General features: G+C 47.7%; 1 protein-coding gene across 5 annotated transcripts in view; it reads left to right on the plus strand.

The window, feature by feature from the left end:
* Nod1 (nucleotide binding oligomerization domain containing 1) overlaps positions 1-17354 on the plus strand; it is a 52314-nt gene that overhangs the window by 21323 nt on the left and 13637 nt on the right. For 3 of the 5 annotated variants that reach the window (XR_013104008.1, XM_034519506.2, XM_076913315.1), the window contains exons 2-5: positions 6096-6415; positions 7741-7915; positions 10844-12668; positions 16703-16786. Coding sequence is in view for 4 of the 5 variants with exons in the window: in XM_034519506.2 (XP_034375397.1) it covers positions 6215-6415; positions 7741-7915; positions 10844-12668; positions 16703-16786 (2285 nt within the window). In the remaining variant the exon portion in view is untranslated. Of the gene's footprint in view, positions 1-1625; positions 1759-6095; positions 6416-7740; positions 7916-10843; positions 12669-16702; positions 16787-17354 lie in introns of those variants that run through there. The other 2 variants (XM_034519509.2, XM_076913314.1) reach the window with 2 other exon arrangements.

The following is a 17354-nucleotide window of genomic DNA, read 5'->3' on the forward strand; positions in this document are numbered from 1 at the left end:
GCTGTCTGTAGGCAGCTCAACAGGTTGGAGAGCGTCCTTTCCAAGCATCTCGGCTGGTCTCTTCTTGCAGGGGGCTGATTGGTTCCAGCCTCTTCTGGGCAGCTCAGCTTGTCTGATAGTATCAGTCAGCAGTCCTTACAGATTATACATGCCTGGGGAGAGAGGGGTCTAGTGTATCTTGTCAGTTTCAGGGACTTCCTGAAGCTTGAATTGTTTACCTGTTGAGCTTAATGAGCTTCCTTGCATGATGGACTGTTCGTTCTAACATCCTGTGTCTCAAAAAGCTTCCCTCCAAGATGGAAGTTTTACTCTCAGAGGAAACAGCATGTTTTACCGAGGACATATTAGAGCAATGCTTTGCACATATTTAATTAATTGAAATATCTCATTAAGTCACCTGCTTATTTTTACTTTCATTAATGTGACTGTTTAAAAAAATGAAATTTCCAGTGTTGGTGAGATGGCTCAAGGGCTAAAGGTGCTTGCCTGTAAGCCTGATGACTGGATTTTAATGCTCAGACCCAAATGGTAACTGATTCTGGAACGCTGTCTTCTGCCCACCACACATGCACCTTGGTGCTTGTACACATGGGAGTGCATGCACACATACTGAATGAATAAATGTAAAAAAATACTATAAAAAATAGTAAAATAGGGGCTGAAGAGATTGCTCAGTGGTTAAAGAGCACTGGCTCTCTTCCAGAGGACCTAGGTTCAATTCCCAGCACCCACGTGGCAGCTCACACGACTGTCTGTAACTCCAGTTCTGGGGGATCTGACACCCTCACACCAATGCACAGAAAATAAAATTAAATAAATTATTTTTTAAATAGTAAAATAGAATTACCATGAGGTTTGTATTTTATTTTATATAAGTATATAAGCTCTATCATCTTTTAGAATTATTCTCTCCAAGCACTGTCTTATTTGTGGGAACTCAGGACCCCGAGTCAATCCCTTGGGCTTATAGGTTCAAGACCAGACTAAGAAACATAGAGAGACTTAAAAAAAAAAAAAGACCCTGTTCTCTAATCTTTGTTCCTCTCAGTTACTTCTGTCCCCCAGCATCCACTGCATATCGAGTTCAGAAGTCCAAGTCGCAAGAGAGAATGCAGAGATCAGTGACAGACAGAAAGAGCATGCATGATGGCCCAGGCCTGTAAGTCCCAGGATGCAGGAGATTGAGGCAGGAGGATTGTCAGTTTAGGTCAGCCTGGGGTACATAGGAGTCCCAGGATAACTAAAGTAATACACAGCAAGATCCCCATCTTAAAAAAATAAAAAAGCCAGAAACATACAGAGACACACCCAGACAGACAGTCAGACACACACACACACACTCAAGGATTTCCTCCTACCAACATACTCTATCTGCCTCTGCTTATGACCTGCATATTTTATCCTAATTTTTCCACTTGGTTTTCCACCTTGCATTCTGCAGCCAAGGACTTGTTTTCAGGCCACACCCATGGCCTTGAACGGTTTCTTTGGCTGTTTCCTTGGACTGTCTGGACAGGATTTCCCTTCAACTCCCGTCCTCAAGGCTCCATATCTAGGGCTGGGCAAACCTCCCCCTACAGAGTGGCCTCACTCTGTAAACTCAGCCTTTGCCATTCCTCCTTCCTCTTCTCCGCCCCTTCTTCTCCTTCTCTCCCTCCCCTTCTCCAGCCCTCCCCTTCCCCTACTCTTCTGCTGTCCCTACTCCCTCCCCCAACCCTCATGCCTTCCACTTGCCCCACCGGACCCACCCTTCGGCAGGTAAGACATCGGGGACCACTGTGAATCAGGAGATGCTTGTCTCTCCGTCTCTGGCACCCGCTCATGATTAGTCTCCCTCGCTGAGGTGTCTCATGGCAGTTTGCGCTGTCTCTCTGGCTTTGGTTTATTAGGCAATGTGTTTCTTGTTTTCTCTTTGATGTCCATCCCTCCTTAACTTCCTTCCAAGGAGAGCTAACTGCCCTCTGAAAACTACAAAAAAAAAAAAAAAAAAAAAAAAAAAAGCAGGCTCTTTGCCAGCTAGGGGTCATGTGACCCGTGGCTTTGTTCAGGTGGTCCGAAATCAGGAGAAAGCTTCCCCTTTTGCTGGTACACTGTGAAGTGCCTGTGGTGAATATTACAGGAAAAGCCTGGGAAGCTGAGGGACAATTTTTGTGGGAATTGCAGGCACAGGAAAGAGTTAACAAACCACTCCCAGTTGATAAGAGTTCTGTCAAGAGGAATGAAGGAAGTTGCTCAACCTCCCCCCCCCCCCCCACCTTTCCCCCCAGGGAGAACTGAGGCCTTTCGCTGTAGGCTTAGACTTGTGATAGTTTTCAAGAGAAAGTTTCCACTCTGGGCTGCAGCTTCCACTTTTCTCACAGACGCCCAGAGACCCGCCCCATCCTTTGTAATCACACGCTGCTGCTACAGTTCTTGTCCTAGTTTCTTTGACTATAATTTATTTATTGAGCTAGTCAGTTATGGTTATAAACTTTTTATTTTTTGATGTCACAATATACATTTCTAAAGCACTTTACAATGTTTTTGAGTGATAATTTAATTATAGTATTTCTCCGTTCCTTTTCCCCCCCTTCTAAACCTTTCCATATTCTCCTTCCTCACTCTCCTTCAAACTCATGGCTTTTTTCCCCACTAATTTCATGACACCATGTGTTAAAGGAAGAGAGAATTGGCCCTGAGGGCTGGCTAGTCTGAGTAAGAGAAGCCTAGACAGAATATGCAATATATGAATATATATATATATGCAATATATTCCTACATATAGCCTTTTCAGGCCATATACTGTTACTTGTATGTATGCTTTCAGGGCTGACACAGTCCTGATCCCAGCTTTCACCAGTTGCCTATAATTCCTTGTGTAGGGTTGAGGCCTCATAGGCTTTTCTCTGTCCAGTTTGGCATGTTCATTGGTGTCATCTGTATTTGGGCCATCACACTGGTGAGGCTTTATGGATGTAGCTTCTGATATCATTAGGAGACACAGCCTCATAGACGACCTTTTAATCTCTGGTTCTTAAAGTATCTCTGCCCCTTCTTCCAACATTGCTTCCTGAGCCTTAGGTATGGCAATGTTTTGTAGATGTACCCACTGGGACTGGGCTCCACCACTTGGCGTTTTGATTAGTTGTGATTTTTCTACAGTGCTCTACATCTGTTGCAAAGTTTCCCTGGTGAAGGGTGATAATTACTCTGATCTGTGGGTATAAGGACAAATGTTTATAAATTGTTGGCTGAGATTATGCTGGTTTAATAAATTAGTAGTTATAGATTCTCTTCTCTCTTTTTTTTTCTTTTTCTTTTCTTTTTTCTTTTCTTTTTTTTTTAGACAGGGTTTCTCTGTGTAACTCTGGCTGTCCTGGAACTCACTCTGTAGACCAGGCTGGCCTCGAACTCAGAAATCCGCCTGCCTCTGCCTCCCAAGTGCTGGGATTAAAGGTGTGTGCCACCACTGCCTGGCTGTAGATTCTCTTCTAATAACCATGATTTCACTAAGCACTGAGTAATTATCTAGGTTTCTAGGACCAGGCGTTGGTCCCAATTTTGAGCAGGTCTTGAGTCCAGCTAGAGAGCTGTTGGTTACCACCAAGGTGTATGTGCCACTACTGTACCCTCGAGTTTCTTGTGCCATGCTGGCCATTGATGTGGGTCATAGGCACCATAGCTAGGTAAGATTATTGGTCGCCTCCTTCATTCCAGGCATATGCCTCCATCCTCTTTCTCTGACTCTGGGTGCTGAGAGGGTCCTCATGCTTGCACAGCAAGCTATCTTTGTAGCACTCCCAAATACCATCCAAAAACCCCAACAAGGCTGGGCATACCTCTAATCCTGGCAGTCAGAGCTATGCAGTGAGACCTGTCTTACAAACAAACAAACAAACAAACAAACAATGAGAACTAAATGCAAGTAATGAGCATGAGTTATGAAAGGGGTATAAAGCTAATTGTTTTTCTAATTTTTTAAAAGTATTTATTTTATGTGTGAGCACACTATTGCTGTCTTCAGACACAACAGAAGAGGGCATCAGATCCCATTACAGATGGTTGTGAACCACCATGTGGTTGCTGGGAATTGAACTTAGGACCTCTGGAAGGGCAGCTAGTGTTCTTAACTTCTGAGTCATCTCTCTAGCCCCTTATTTTTTTTATTTTATTTTAATTGTGTCTTAGAATTTTTGTTTGGGGTAGTAGATAAGTATTTGACTATAGAAGAACAAAACCCTGTGTGAAGGTCTATTGCTTCCTTTGCAAATGGCTTTTTTTTTAACTGTTTAGAAGTTCATTAAGACATATAGTCTTTGGATCTGGTTAATTTCAGTGTGTGACTTTTTTTTTGTGTGCAACATTTTATAATAACATTTAAATTTAGAACAAGACCCTCCTTGTGTAGAAGGGCCCCTGTAGGCTTTATAACTGGCAATGAAATGATCCTCAGAAAGACAAGAATTAAACTTGGTTCAGTCAGGTTTTGGGACGGGTGTTGAGCCAGGACTTCTGGGGTCTGACATCACATTATCTACTTTAGCCATATTTAAGCACAACGTGACTTGGAGGGAAAGTTTTGTGATAACAATTGACTCGGCCCTGTGAGTATAACAAAGCCCAGATGTGTTTACATCGAAGCTCTTTGCAGAGGACACACGGCTTCATTTGTAACATCAGTTCTTGTTGACTTAGAAGCAATCCTCAAGATAATGGTCTAGGGAGAACACTGAGGTCAACACAATGCATGGCCCCAAGGCATAGTCGCCACTTGGGCTGTTGTAAAATAGAAAGAAGTCTCTCACAAGGAGGAGTTTTATGGCCTAAATAATGCTCAAGGTTTTAGAGGGAAAGGCCTGGGATAAATAAATCACAAATTCTGGGCGAGATGGGCAGAGCCTGGCTCATCAGACAGCAGAGGGTCACCAGGTTATAAACTACATCCTCTCTCAGCACTCCAGAAGCAGGATAAGTTAAGCATCTCTTTCCTCTGAAGGATACCTGTGAGTTAACTTTTCTCGTGTCTCCCGTGCCTGTGTGCACAAATACTTTTTGCCCTCTACATCCTTGTTGGCTTTACAGATTCCAGAAAGATAGTGAAAGTCTAAGTGAAGATGACCATGTTAGCGTATTTTATCTTCCTTCAAAGGATGATGCCAGAGACTCAGTGTGACAGCCATTTGAATTCGGTGTTATCACCCTGATGTCTTTTGGGTGGCACTTGCTGAAGAAGCCATGGGTCCTGAAGTGAGTTCTAGTGACCGTCTTCCTCTCTCTCCCACTCTCTCCTCCCCAGTCTCCATGTGGAGACAGAGCTGCTCTATTCTGCCATGCCTTCCCCATCAGAAGGACTGAAACAAGGAGGAAGAATAAATCTTTCTTCCCTGACATTGGCCTCTCGCTGCAGAGACAGTGACTCTGATGAACACATTTAGTGGTGCAGAAAACCACCCACAGCAATGAATTGTGCTGAGGTGTGGTCTGTTGCTATGTGTTGTAGTGCTAACTGGCCCCCAAGGCCTGGTTGCCTCAGGGAGGAGAAAATCTTCAAGTGTATCAGTTGCTCCTTGATTTAAATCTATTGGTTGAATGAAGATGCTTACAGCCTATAGCTGGGCAGAAGAGAGATAGATGGGGTTTCGGTTCCCAGTCTTAGGGTCTGAGGAGGACCAAGAGGAAGAGAGAAGGTGGAGGAAAGAGAAGACACCATGGGTTAAAGGTAGTGAGAACTGGCCCTGAGGACTGGCCAGTTTGAGTAAGAAAGGCCTAGATGGAATATGGTAAGTCATGTCTTGGGGTTCCTGGCAGAGAAGTAGACATAATGGCATAGAAGGTAGATATATCTCCCCAGCCATAATGCTGATTAAAGCTTATTAATAATATAAAAAAATTTTGTGTGTTTTATCTGGGAACTGAATGATCAAAGGTCAGATAGAAACCCTGGACTGAGATTAAATATGTATTACAACAAAATTGTTGCTCAGCCTCCCTGGTAAAATTCTTAGGCATGACTTCCTCCTGTTGGGGGTAGAAAAATGCAAGGAAAGATGGGAGATGGGCGGGGGAGACTCCACCCGTGAAGTTTGCTTTGCTAACGATGTCCTTCACCTCTTCAGGGTCAGCAATGAAAGGCAGCATCCTGGGCGTCGGCCCTGAATCCTGATTATCAGTCTGCCAGCCAGACACATGTGGTCAAAGATGAATCTGAGAAAAGAAGCTGCTGGCTACTTGAGCAATGGAGGGGCACGGCCATCATGAGATGGAAGGCATCCCATCCGGTTGTCACTCCCACATCAGACTGTTGAAGATCAACAGGGAACACCTGGTCACCAACATTCGGAACACTCAGTGTCTGGTGGACAACCTGCTGGAGAATGGCTACTTCTCAGTCGAAGATGCAGAGATTGTATGTGCCTGTCCCACCAAGCCTGACAAGGTGCACTGGGGGACCGACAGTCACTGGCCTGGGTTTCTAGCAGTGGTTCCCCTTGCTGACACCTGCGGATGTGTTGGGGGAATTTGGTTTATTGGGTAAAATTTCACACTGGGGTCTTTTGTTGTTGTTTTTAGTCCCATGCAGCTTCTGTAGCACAGGAGTTCTGATGATATATATGTGAACTCACACTGTGGTCTTTGGGTTATTGTCATCCTTCAGCCTTAGCTTATGCATTACAGAAGAGACTGATGACATATGTCCAGAGACTGATGACATATGTCCATTCACACTGGGGTCTTGATAGAATCATAAATGCCCAAGTGTTTAACGTCCTGCCCAGTCCAACAGTTTACTTCTGTCGGAGGCTGGAGCAAGCCCTTCCATTTCAGCTCTCCCTGCTGTGGGTATCGATCGTGGGTATCGATCCCTAGGCAACTTTATTAGGTGATACAGAGCAGCACACTCAGTGTCTCGACACCCCAAAGGGCACAGAGGCAAAGACTCTGGGTAGCCACCCACAAAGCCAGATTTAGAAGTGACTGCTTCCCAAGGTGGAGCCCCATTGAAGACTTTCCCATGCTATGAAGTAGGAAGTTGAGCAACTCTTAGTTCCCCAAGCTTGGGGGGGTGGGGGTGGTATCTTCTGAAAAGTATAACAGAGGCCTGGAAGTCCTTGGATAGAGAAATGAAGAACTTATTTGAGAAGAGACAGAAAGGGATACCCAAGGAGCTGCCAGTATGCTGTGGGCTTCCCTTTTGCTCCCCACTCATTTTTTGCTTTTTGAGACAGAGTCCGCTCTGTAGTCTAGGTTGATTTGAGACTATGATCCTCCTGTCTCATTCTCCCAAGTGCTAGGATTATAGGTGTGTGCCACCATGTACAACTCCTGATTGTTTTGCCTGTAGTTTAAATAAAAAGGCCATTTTGAGCATATGATCGATGGGAGTCATGTTACCCTCCTGCAGGGTAGCCCAGCTACACTACTTTCTTAGGTCTCTGAGGTGACTACCTCCTTAGCACGCTTGTTCCAGGATGTCAGTGACTTGAGATTAGCAGAAAAAGGCAGAGAAAAGACCACAGCTGGAGGGCTCTACCTATGTCCGATCTGTTTTTAGGCTCACAGATTCTTCCTGGCTTCTTATTGCCAAGGGGATGAGGTCTTGCTAAAGAGGCCCATTTTGCAGATTCCATGTTGACTCTTATACTGGGCATGGAGGTAGCTGGACTACAGCTACTGTATTAGCGGCTGGGTGCACGGGGATCCTTTTGACAGGAAGATGCCCTTCACACCAGCTCATGCTCTTCATGTGTGTGTTGTCTGTAGGTCCGAAAGATTCTTGACCTGGTGCAGAGCAAAGGCGAGGAGGTGTCAGAGTTCTTCCTCTACGTGCTACAGCGGCTGGAGGATGCTTACGTGGACCTCAGGCTGTGGCTATCAGAGATTGGCTTCTCCCCTTCCCAGCTCATTCAGACCAAAACTATCGTCAATACTGACCCAGGTAGGAGTCAGCACAGTGGGGCTACAAGCTGGAGCATGGGGCAAGGCACTGGGGTCTGGGAATGCTGTAATACTGTGGCCCACGTGGGCATAAATGTGTAGCCAGCCAGCAAGGGCTGGTGGCTTTAGGCTCTACCTCACTGAGCAAGCCACAGCGGTCCTTCCATTTTGGAAAGAAGAGATGGTCCCTGACACGAGAGCACAGACTAGGTGGTTACAACTGAACTAAACATGTGGAGAGACATTGTCTGTTTCCTTTTGCTTGCTTTGGTTTTAGGGATGGAACCCTGGGCCTTAGGCATGCTGGGCCAGTGCCTTACCACTCCTTCCCTGTCTTGTAGCTCATTTTGGGCCTCCACAAATTATGGAAATGACCTTTGTTCTGAGTGCTTGCTCACTGCTTTCTCTGACAGAGACAGCAGTTTTGACACTGTGGGTTTTGTTCGTTTGTTTTTCAAGTTCGTTCTAGGAGGGCTAGGATACCACTCAGTGGTAATGTATTTACCTAGTGTGCATAGCTCTGAGCTCAACCTCCAGCACACAAATAACAACAACAACAACAACAATGATAGCAATAAATACCTTTCCAGAAAACAACAAAGTTGCCAGGTTTGATTCTAGGTAAATTTCTTTGGTCACTCAGGAGCTGGTCCATGTTTTCAAAGTGCTACAGATTTCATTCATTGACTGCTTAGCTCGGTAGTTTTTATGACACACCCAACTCATTCACATGCTGAAGCACTGTGCTGGATACTGAGGATGCAGTAGTTAATGCCCAGGCATAGAATGTGCTGTCTTCCAGGAGTTCAGAGTCTATGGCAAGGTGACCAGGGCAGCAGCAGCATAAGGGCAGAGTCTGCTCTGGGAGAGGGTGATCTGTTCTAATGCTGCTTTGTGACAGCTATTGACAGCTATCAGAAACAAGGGCCTCATGCTCTAATTTTTAGACTCCAGTTTGACCTGGGGTTCTAGACACTTTACAACTCCATGACAAAATGTCTAGAAAAGCAACTTAAAGAAGAAAAGCTTTGTTTTAGTGTCTCAGTCCCTGGTTGCCTGGCTCCTTTGCCATGTGCCTAAGTGGGGGCAGAAGCATTATGGTAGAAGAATATGGCAGAGAACTGCTGTTCCCTACCAACAGTGACAGACAGCAAGGAGCCAGGGACAAGATACAGTCACTGACCGCCTCTTCCCACTAGGCCCCACCTCCTAATTTCTGCCACTTCCCAACAATTCTATCAGATTATGAAACTGTCAGTGGAATTCATCTTGGTGAGGTCATAGCCTTAAAGATCCATCAGCTACCCAGAGTCAGATGACTGGCTTCATGGGCCTTCATGGGACATATCAGATTCAAGATGTTATACTTGGAAACAAAAATAACCTTCCCAGAGAATGAATGTTTACAGAGAACAAGCCAAGCATCAGTGCCAAGGCTGGGTTTGCTCCTGTAGCCCAAGGTGCCAGCTGTCCTTAGGCATTCTTGTTCATACAGTTCTTTTCCTTCCTTCCTGCCTGCCTTATTTCCTTCCTCCCTCTGTGTGTGTGTGTGTGTGTGTGTGTGTGTGTGTGTGTGTGTGTTTAGACATTTATTCCCACGCTGAGCGGTTCTCTCAAGGACTTCTCTTTTGGTTCCTTTGGCTATGACCACCATGTATTGAGTAATTTATTCTACATGATAGAATCATGTTGTAGGATTTCACATCTATGAGCTGTCCAGGAAAAGCACATTTATAAAGAGAGGAAGCCCACTGGCAGCTGTCGGTATCTGGAGTTGGGACAGGAGGCTGGCTATAAATCAGCTCCAAAAACTTTAGGAGGTGATAGAGATTTCTAAGAATCAATTATTGTAGCACTTATTGTACTCTATAAATTTACTACAACTTAAATGACTAGTACATAATGCAATTAGTAAATTTCTGCAATATGAATTATTATGAGTTAGGTCCAAGTAAGCTATAAATAATAATGTACAATTAGCTTTAAACAACTTCTCCTCCTCCTCCTCCTCCTCTTCTTCCTCCTTCTCCTCCTTTTTCTTTTGTGAGGATTTGTGTTTTGGTAGCACGATCTACCAATATAAGTCCAGGCTGGCCTTGAACTCTTGATCTTCTTGCCTCAGCCTCCCAAGTACAGAGATTACAAAGGTGTGCCACCATACCCATCTCTCTTTACAAATTTTGAATCCAGGAGTGATCGTATGGATAACAAAACTATTTTAAAGGAGCGTGTAGAACACTCTTTTGTTTGGCATAAGCCCCCATTTTTTGTCATTCAGGTTTGCGGGAGCACAGAAATCATGGAGCACATTATGTCATCTCTGCCCCTTGTGGCAGGTTAGGGTTCACCTTGGGACTTACACCGAGCATCTGTGCCCCAGGGTGCTCACCCAGGAGCTAGCGGTTGCATTGTGTTAGCTCTGCATATTTGATGTGATGTTTGAAGCTGGGCAAGGCTCCTTTGTAAGTCGGATTAATGTCCAGCCTTGTAGTTTTATAACCAAACGTTTTGACATACAGTTTTGTCAGACCCTTATTCAAGAACAGTATTACAAAGCAAAGAAAGGCTGAGGTGATTTCTCCCCATACAAGACTCTCAGTGAAGACTCACTATTCAAACAGAACCGTGGACTGGGATGGGACAGCAGAGCCTGGCCCTCAAGTGTGAGTGGCTTCTGTCTCTAGAGTTCAATGACAACATTGTGTAGAGGAACAAGGGAAGCTTGTCTCACATACTTGACCTTGGAGGGGCCTGTAGTAAGTCGAGCAGAGGGAGGGAAGTCCTGACCCTCAAGCTCTGGGACACTGGCTCAGAGTCTGGGCTGTTTGTTTACGTGTGTGCTTGCCTCTCGGTCCCAAGCCGCTCTGTTTAATACATCTACTCCCTGTCCCCTCACCTGGTTGCCGGGAAACACTCCTCCCCGCTCCAGTAAGCAGGTATACCCAGCAGCTGCGACACCAACTGGGCCGCGACTCCAAGTTCATGCTGTGCTACGCCCAGAAGGAGGACCTGCTGTTGGAGGAGACCTATATGGACACACTCATGGAGCTGGTAGGCTTCAACAATGAAAACCTGGGCAGCCTAGGAGGCCTGGATTGCCTGCTGGACCACAGCACGGGCGTCCTCAATGAGCACGGTGAGACTGTCTTCGTGTTCGGGGACGCCGGAGTGGGCAAATCTATGCTGCTGCAGAGGTTGCAGAGCCTTTGGGCGTCTGGCAGGTTGGCCGCGACAGCCAAATTCTTCTTCCACTTCCGCTGCCGCATGTTCAGCTGCTTCAAGGAGAGCGACACGCTGAGTCTGCAGGACCTGCTCTTCAAGCATTTCTGCTACCCGGAGCAGGACCCCGAGGAGGTGTTCTCCTTCTTGCTGCGCTTTCCCCACACAGCGCTCTTCACTTTCGACGGCCTCGACGAGCTGCACTCAGACTTCGACCTGAGCCGTGTACCGGACAGCTGCTGCCCCTGGGAGCCGGCTCACCCTCTGGTCCTGCTAGCTAACCTCCTAAGCGGGAGGCTGCTCAAGGGTGCGGGCAAACTGCTCACTGCTCGCACAGGCGTGGAGGTCCCCCGCCAGCTCCTGCGCAAAAAGGTGCTGCTCCGGGGCTTCTCCCCGGGCCACCTGCGCGCCTATGCCCGCCGGATGTTCCCGGAGCGCACGGCGCAGGAGCACCTGCTGCAGCAGCTGGATGCCAACCCCAACCTCTGCAGCCTGTGCGGGGTGCCGCTCTTCTGCTGGATCATCTTCCGCTGTTTCCAGCACTTTCACACGGCCTTCGAGGGCTCCTCGCAGCTGCCAGACTGTGCTGTGACCCTGACTGATGTCTTTCTGCTGGTCACTGAGGTGCACCTCAACAGGACGCAGCCCAGCAGCCTGATGCAGCGCAACACCCGCAGCCCGGCGGAAACCCTACGCGCAGGCTGGCGCACGCTGCTCGCCCTGGGCGAGGTGGCTCACCGAGGGACCGATAGGAGCCTCTTTGTGTTTGGCCAGGAGGAAGTGCAGGCCTCGAAGCTGCAGGAAGGAGATCTGCAGCTGGGCTTCCTGCGAGCTTTGCCCGATGTGGGCCCTGAGCAGGGCCAGCAGTCTTACGAATTTTTCCACCTTACGCTCCAGGCCTTCTTCACTGCCTTCTTTCTGGTAGCAGATGACAAAGTGAGCAACTGGGAGTTGCTGAGGTTCTTTCGAGAATGGACGTCTCCCGGGGAGGCAGCAAGCTCATCCTGCCATCCTTCCTTCTTCTCCTTCCGGTGCCTGGGTAGCAGTAGCCGGTTGGGCCCCGATCCTTTCAGGAACAAAGATCACTTCCAATTCACCAACCTTTTCCTGTGCGGGCTCCTAGCCAAAGCCCGACAGAAAATCCTTCGGCAGCTGGTGCCCAAGGCTATCCTAAGGAAGAAACGCAAGGCCCTGTGGGCTCACCTGTTTGCCAGCCTGCGCTCCTATTTGAAGAGCCTACCCCGGGTCCAGTCTGGAGGCTTTAACCAGGTGCATGCCATGCCCACATTCCTGTGGATGCTGCGCTGCATCTATGAGACACAGAGCCAGAAGGTGGGGCGCCTAGCCGCCAGGGGCATCAGTGCTGACTACCTCAAGCTGGCCTTCTGCAACGCTTGCTCTGCCGACTGCAGTGCCCTGTCCTTTGTCCTGCATCACTTCCGCAAGCAGCTGGCCCTAGACCTGGACAACAACAACCTCAATGACTATGGCGTGCAGGAGCTGCAGCCTTGCTTTAGCCGTCTCACGGTTATCAGGTGAGAGTGAAGGGCTTGGAGCTTCATGACTGGTTCGGGATTCTTGGTCTGTCCATTACACAGGGGCTCAACCCTTCTGTCTGGGAATGGGTGGGGGAGGCAAGGAGGAAAGCGAGTCAGGTGATCAGTTCGGATCCAGGTGGGCATCCCGTAGCTAACTAACTACAATCTCAGGAAGCCTCAAAGGAGAATTGCATGGCCAACCCAACAGCAAGTGTACATGGAAAGTAGGTGAAATGCATTAGGGTTATAACCAGCTTAATGCTCTTTCCCCTGTAATGACAATTCTGGAATTGTCTGGAATTTTGGTTTCTTTGAAAAAGACAGAAATACTGTAAAACTGTGCTTTGGTTTTAATCCCAGGTGTAGGGATGTGGGGCCTTTGTTGGACTGTCTGCTGCAGCTGACAGTGATTTGCCTCGTGCTCTAGCAGAGGCATGGTTTTGCCAGCTGCAGACGGTTCCTGCCATTGTATGATGTTTGGAACCCTGGAAACTTTTCAGAGGGTATATAAATGCTAAAGCCCCCAAAGGGTTGGTGGTTTCTGGTCATTCAGGTGGGGTTGGTTGTGGTTTGTTGGTTGTTGGTTGTGCTCAAAGAAGAAAAAGAAGAAATTAGATTCAGATCTCCCTCCCACCCCTCCCATGTTTTCTCTCCTCTCTAGTGATGGGTGAAACAGGGTGGAGATAAAGGGTGGGGAAAAGAAGAACAGACAAAGCAGCAAAGGCCAGCTACAGTCCCTGTAGAGGCAGGGGCTGCTATTGCCTTGGAACAACATTGCCCATTTAGGCAAATAGGAAGCAGAGACATAGAGAAGTTAAAGAATTGCTCCAGGCCCCATAGCTGAGATGTGGTGGGGCCAGAAGGGGAAGAGCTGCCCTTGAAGATTAGCTTGAGGCTCAGAAAGAGCAGGGGCGCTTGCCTTTGGCTCCTGGTATGTGTTGTGGCTCCAGGGAAAGCAGACTATGAACTAATCGTCCTTGCTTCTCCTGAAAACGGCAGCCGCATGCCTGCTGCCTTGGGGTGGTTTTCCTGCTTGGTAGTAGAAATGAGAGGCTACTGTGCTTCTTCTGCCAGCATTTCCTACATGAAACAAACCTGGTCAGTCTCTGCAGGGACTTCGACCTGCCTCAGCTTGGCTCATGCAGTTCTGCAGAACAGTGGAATTTTGGAGCTCATTCTTAGGCCTGGGAACGAGGTGAAACTGTGTGGTGGGTGATTCTGGGTATATGAAGCTGAAGACAGAAGGCAGCCTCGAACCAATGTGGGCACCTGTCCTTGGTGCTGGGAGACAGCCACTCTCCTGCATAGTCTCCCCATGGCATTTAGACACCTACTCCCTATTCTGTAAGGAGCTCAGGAGCAGAGTGGGATTCCCCACCCCCACCCCCGGTCTGGCTATTCTCCACACTCACAAAGGAACGAATGGCTTATAGAAAAGCAGGGCTTATTATGGTCGACTTTGCAGAAGCACTTTGAGTCCCTTGAGGACATGAAGTAGGATTAATTGCAGTAAAAAGTGTGAAAAAAACATCACATCTTGGTGGGTTACATATATCTTATTCTCTCTGGAGCCAAGTCTAGGAATGCATGATTAAAGGCTGATATGTTGTCTCTCTGTCCAGAACCCAGCTCTCTCTTGTCTTACTACCTGGCTTCTACATCCTGACCCAATATGGCTGCACAAGATGGTAGCTCCAGCCAACTACTTAGTATTGTAGCCAGAAGAAATCACAAGAAGGGCATGTCTTTTTTTTTTTTTTTTTAATTTTTCTCTTCAGTATTGGAGTTTGAACTGGAGGCACCATACACACCACGCAAGCACTTACTATTGAGCCTTACTCCTAACGGTTTCAAAGAGCTGTTGCCAATGAAATTGAAGGGACACTAGCCAGCTCACCCATGGAGAGCACGGATCTGGCAGGCTTCACTCTTATTCCTCACTCCCTCTGCCTTGCTAAAAAACCATTACATGGCACTGCTAAGGCTAACCCCAAAGAGGCCTGTTTCCTTGTTTGGACCCTTCCTCCCACTGAGGCTGACCACCAAAGTTCAAAGTATTGCAGTCCTGAAATCAAAAGCCCCCTTTTGGCTCACCCAGTTAATATGCCCAATTAAAATTAAACACCTCATCTTAACACAGGGTTTCCCCTTCTACCTTTATAAACTGCCATTTTCCTTTGTACTATACCTGTCTCCTCCTTATCCAGAGGCAGTCCTTTGTCCCCACGGGGACAAGTACCCTTATCCCCTCTCCTTTGCTCCCTTCCCCTTCTTTTTCATCCTCTCTCCTGTCTTTGTCTCTTATTCCCTGCCCTCTGTCCCTCTGGAGCCAATAAATCTCTTTTGTGCTTAGAACTTGGTCTCGGGGATCCTGAGCAAATATCATTTCTTACAGGTATGGTGGAGAAAATGTTTTATTATCGATATGAGGAAGAGCATAGCCAGAGGCATCTGGGAGAGTCTGGGGCAAACAGGACCAGACTAAGCTGGCCCATATGGGGAGATGGGGGAGGGGAAGACCCAGGAGATGACAAGAGACCAAGAGTCTAAAAGGGCAGAAAGAGTGAAAAAGAACCAGCATAGTCATGTCTGGACGAACAGCTCGGGGAGGGACAGCCCAGTCCCTGGGCTGGACAGTTCAGGATAGAGGGCAGGGTATGCTGGCAAGGAGCAGGTATGGACTGAGGGATGCTGGGAGAACCTGACAGCCAGGGTCTGCTTTGATATGTTAGTGAGCATCTCAGCCCTCTGTCCCAGGTTTGAGACCCAAGGGAATGGCTCTGCTGTGAGCACCCTGTGCTTGTGCTGAGACCAGCACTGTGGGGGACGAGTTCGGAGAGGCTGCCCTTATCTTTTTGATGTGGCTTGATAATAAACCTTTTTCTGTCCACATTTTATTTGTCATGGATGTCAGTTTGGGGTTCAACCCAGCTGTGGCTTGTGCTAGTCAGTAAAGTTTTATTGGAGCGTAGCCATACTCTTTCTTTGTTTGCTTCTCTGGTTGTTTTACCCCGCTAGGGTTGAGCAGCTCTGGTTGGGCCAGCAAAGCCTTCAGCATTTGCCAGTCGGTTTTAGTGTAGAAAGTCTGCTGCTCCCATCCTGTCCCCTCATGAGGGGTGGGAACGGGGGTCCTGCTCTCGAGTTGTCTCTCTGCTGCTTTTCTTCTTCAAGGTCAGGGTAGCTTGTTACAGAGATTGCTTGGTGGTTGGGGGTGGGGAGAGAAAGAAATGGGAAAGGGTATGAAAAGGAAGGCTCGTGGTAGCTCAGGGGCACACTTGCCTAGCATGCTGCAAGCTCTGGGTTCTACCCCTGGACTACCAATAAATACACACACACACACACACACACACACACACACAAACACACACAGTTACATGTTGGTCATGAGAAGCTATTCTGCTGGTTCAGAAAGTTTTCTGGAGAAATTGCAGCCTGTGGCTGGCCCCTGACCTATAGGGAAGCAGCCCCTGAGGCCCTGTTTTCCTGTTTGTCCTGTGGTCAGTGCCCAGTCTGGCCAGCACAGGCAGGGTTTGCATTAGGAGTTAGCTGGAGAGGATTGCTGCCAAGACCCGCCCTTTCCAGGAAAGCTACTGGTTTCTCTTGAGATTTCCCACCCAGAGCTGCTTCAAACGAGCAATCTCCCTGGGCAGCAGGATGCCAGGCCTCCTCCTGCTTTGGACCTGGGTCAGTTCTAAGTGGGGACTGTCCTGTTCAGTATTTTGCAAGTTATCTCATGCCCTGACCCCACTCCTAAAAGGCAAGGGTACCCTCAGTGGCAGTGATCTCTAAAGGTGGACTTGTTTCAGACTTCATGATCCCCACTGTGCAGAGAGGATGGATAAGCCACACCCAAAATGCAGGGTGTTGGAGGTCGCTGGCTACACATGCCCTTCTTGGTCTCTGTGACCCTTCTGTTTCAGGGCTGGGCTACAGCCTTGTTGTTGGCCCTGCCTGTATACATTCTTGGACTGAGTATGGCCTTGGAAGCTCCACTGCCCTGACTGGCAGCTGTCTTCACTGTTGTGTTTTAGACTCAGCGTCAACCAGATCACTGACACAGGGGTGAAGGTGCTGTGTGAGGAACTGACCAAGTACAAAATCGTGACATTCCTGGGGTGAGTCTTGCTTGAGGATCCTGGGCCTGCTACCTTGTCATAGTTCTAAGCAACAGAAAATTAACAGCCATGTGGTCCACTGGAGACAGAAACCATGCCCACTGCTGGCATCATCCAGCCTCAGCCTCCATGTGCTGGGTTTACAGGCGAGTACCACCACACGTGTTCTGGGTTCTGTTCTAGGCTCAATCGATATCTAAGTAGGATCTGAGCTAATCACAAGCTCTCGTGGAGCCCCAGATTCCTTGCTTGAACAATTGAGACCCAATTCAGGCAAGCTACTTTGGAGGATATGAAGAGAGAGCATATCAGGATAGGTTTTGTAGAGGTTAAAATACCTGTATATGCATTAGACTTGACTACTTCGGGTCTATTCCTAGGTCAAAAGCAAGGGGCATATATGTTGAATAGTAGTGACATAGCCAAAGAGGTCCTAGCTAGTACCCTCTTCAAATACCTCAGAAAAGGGAATGGATACTCAAAACCAAGTAGGGTCAAGTAAAGACCACATAGAGATTCAAGTCAGTTGCTAAATCAGTTATAAGGAGCTTTGAGTTTTAGAGTTGAG

The sequence above is a fragment of the Arvicanthis niloticus genome, chromosome 15 (genome assembly GCF_011762505.2).
Source record: "Arvicanthis niloticus isolate mArvNil1 chromosome 15, mArvNil1.pat.X, whole genome shotgun sequence".
Taxonomy (NCBI): Eukaryota; Metazoa; Chordata; class Mammalia; order Rodentia; family Muridae; genus Arvicanthis; species Arvicanthis niloticus.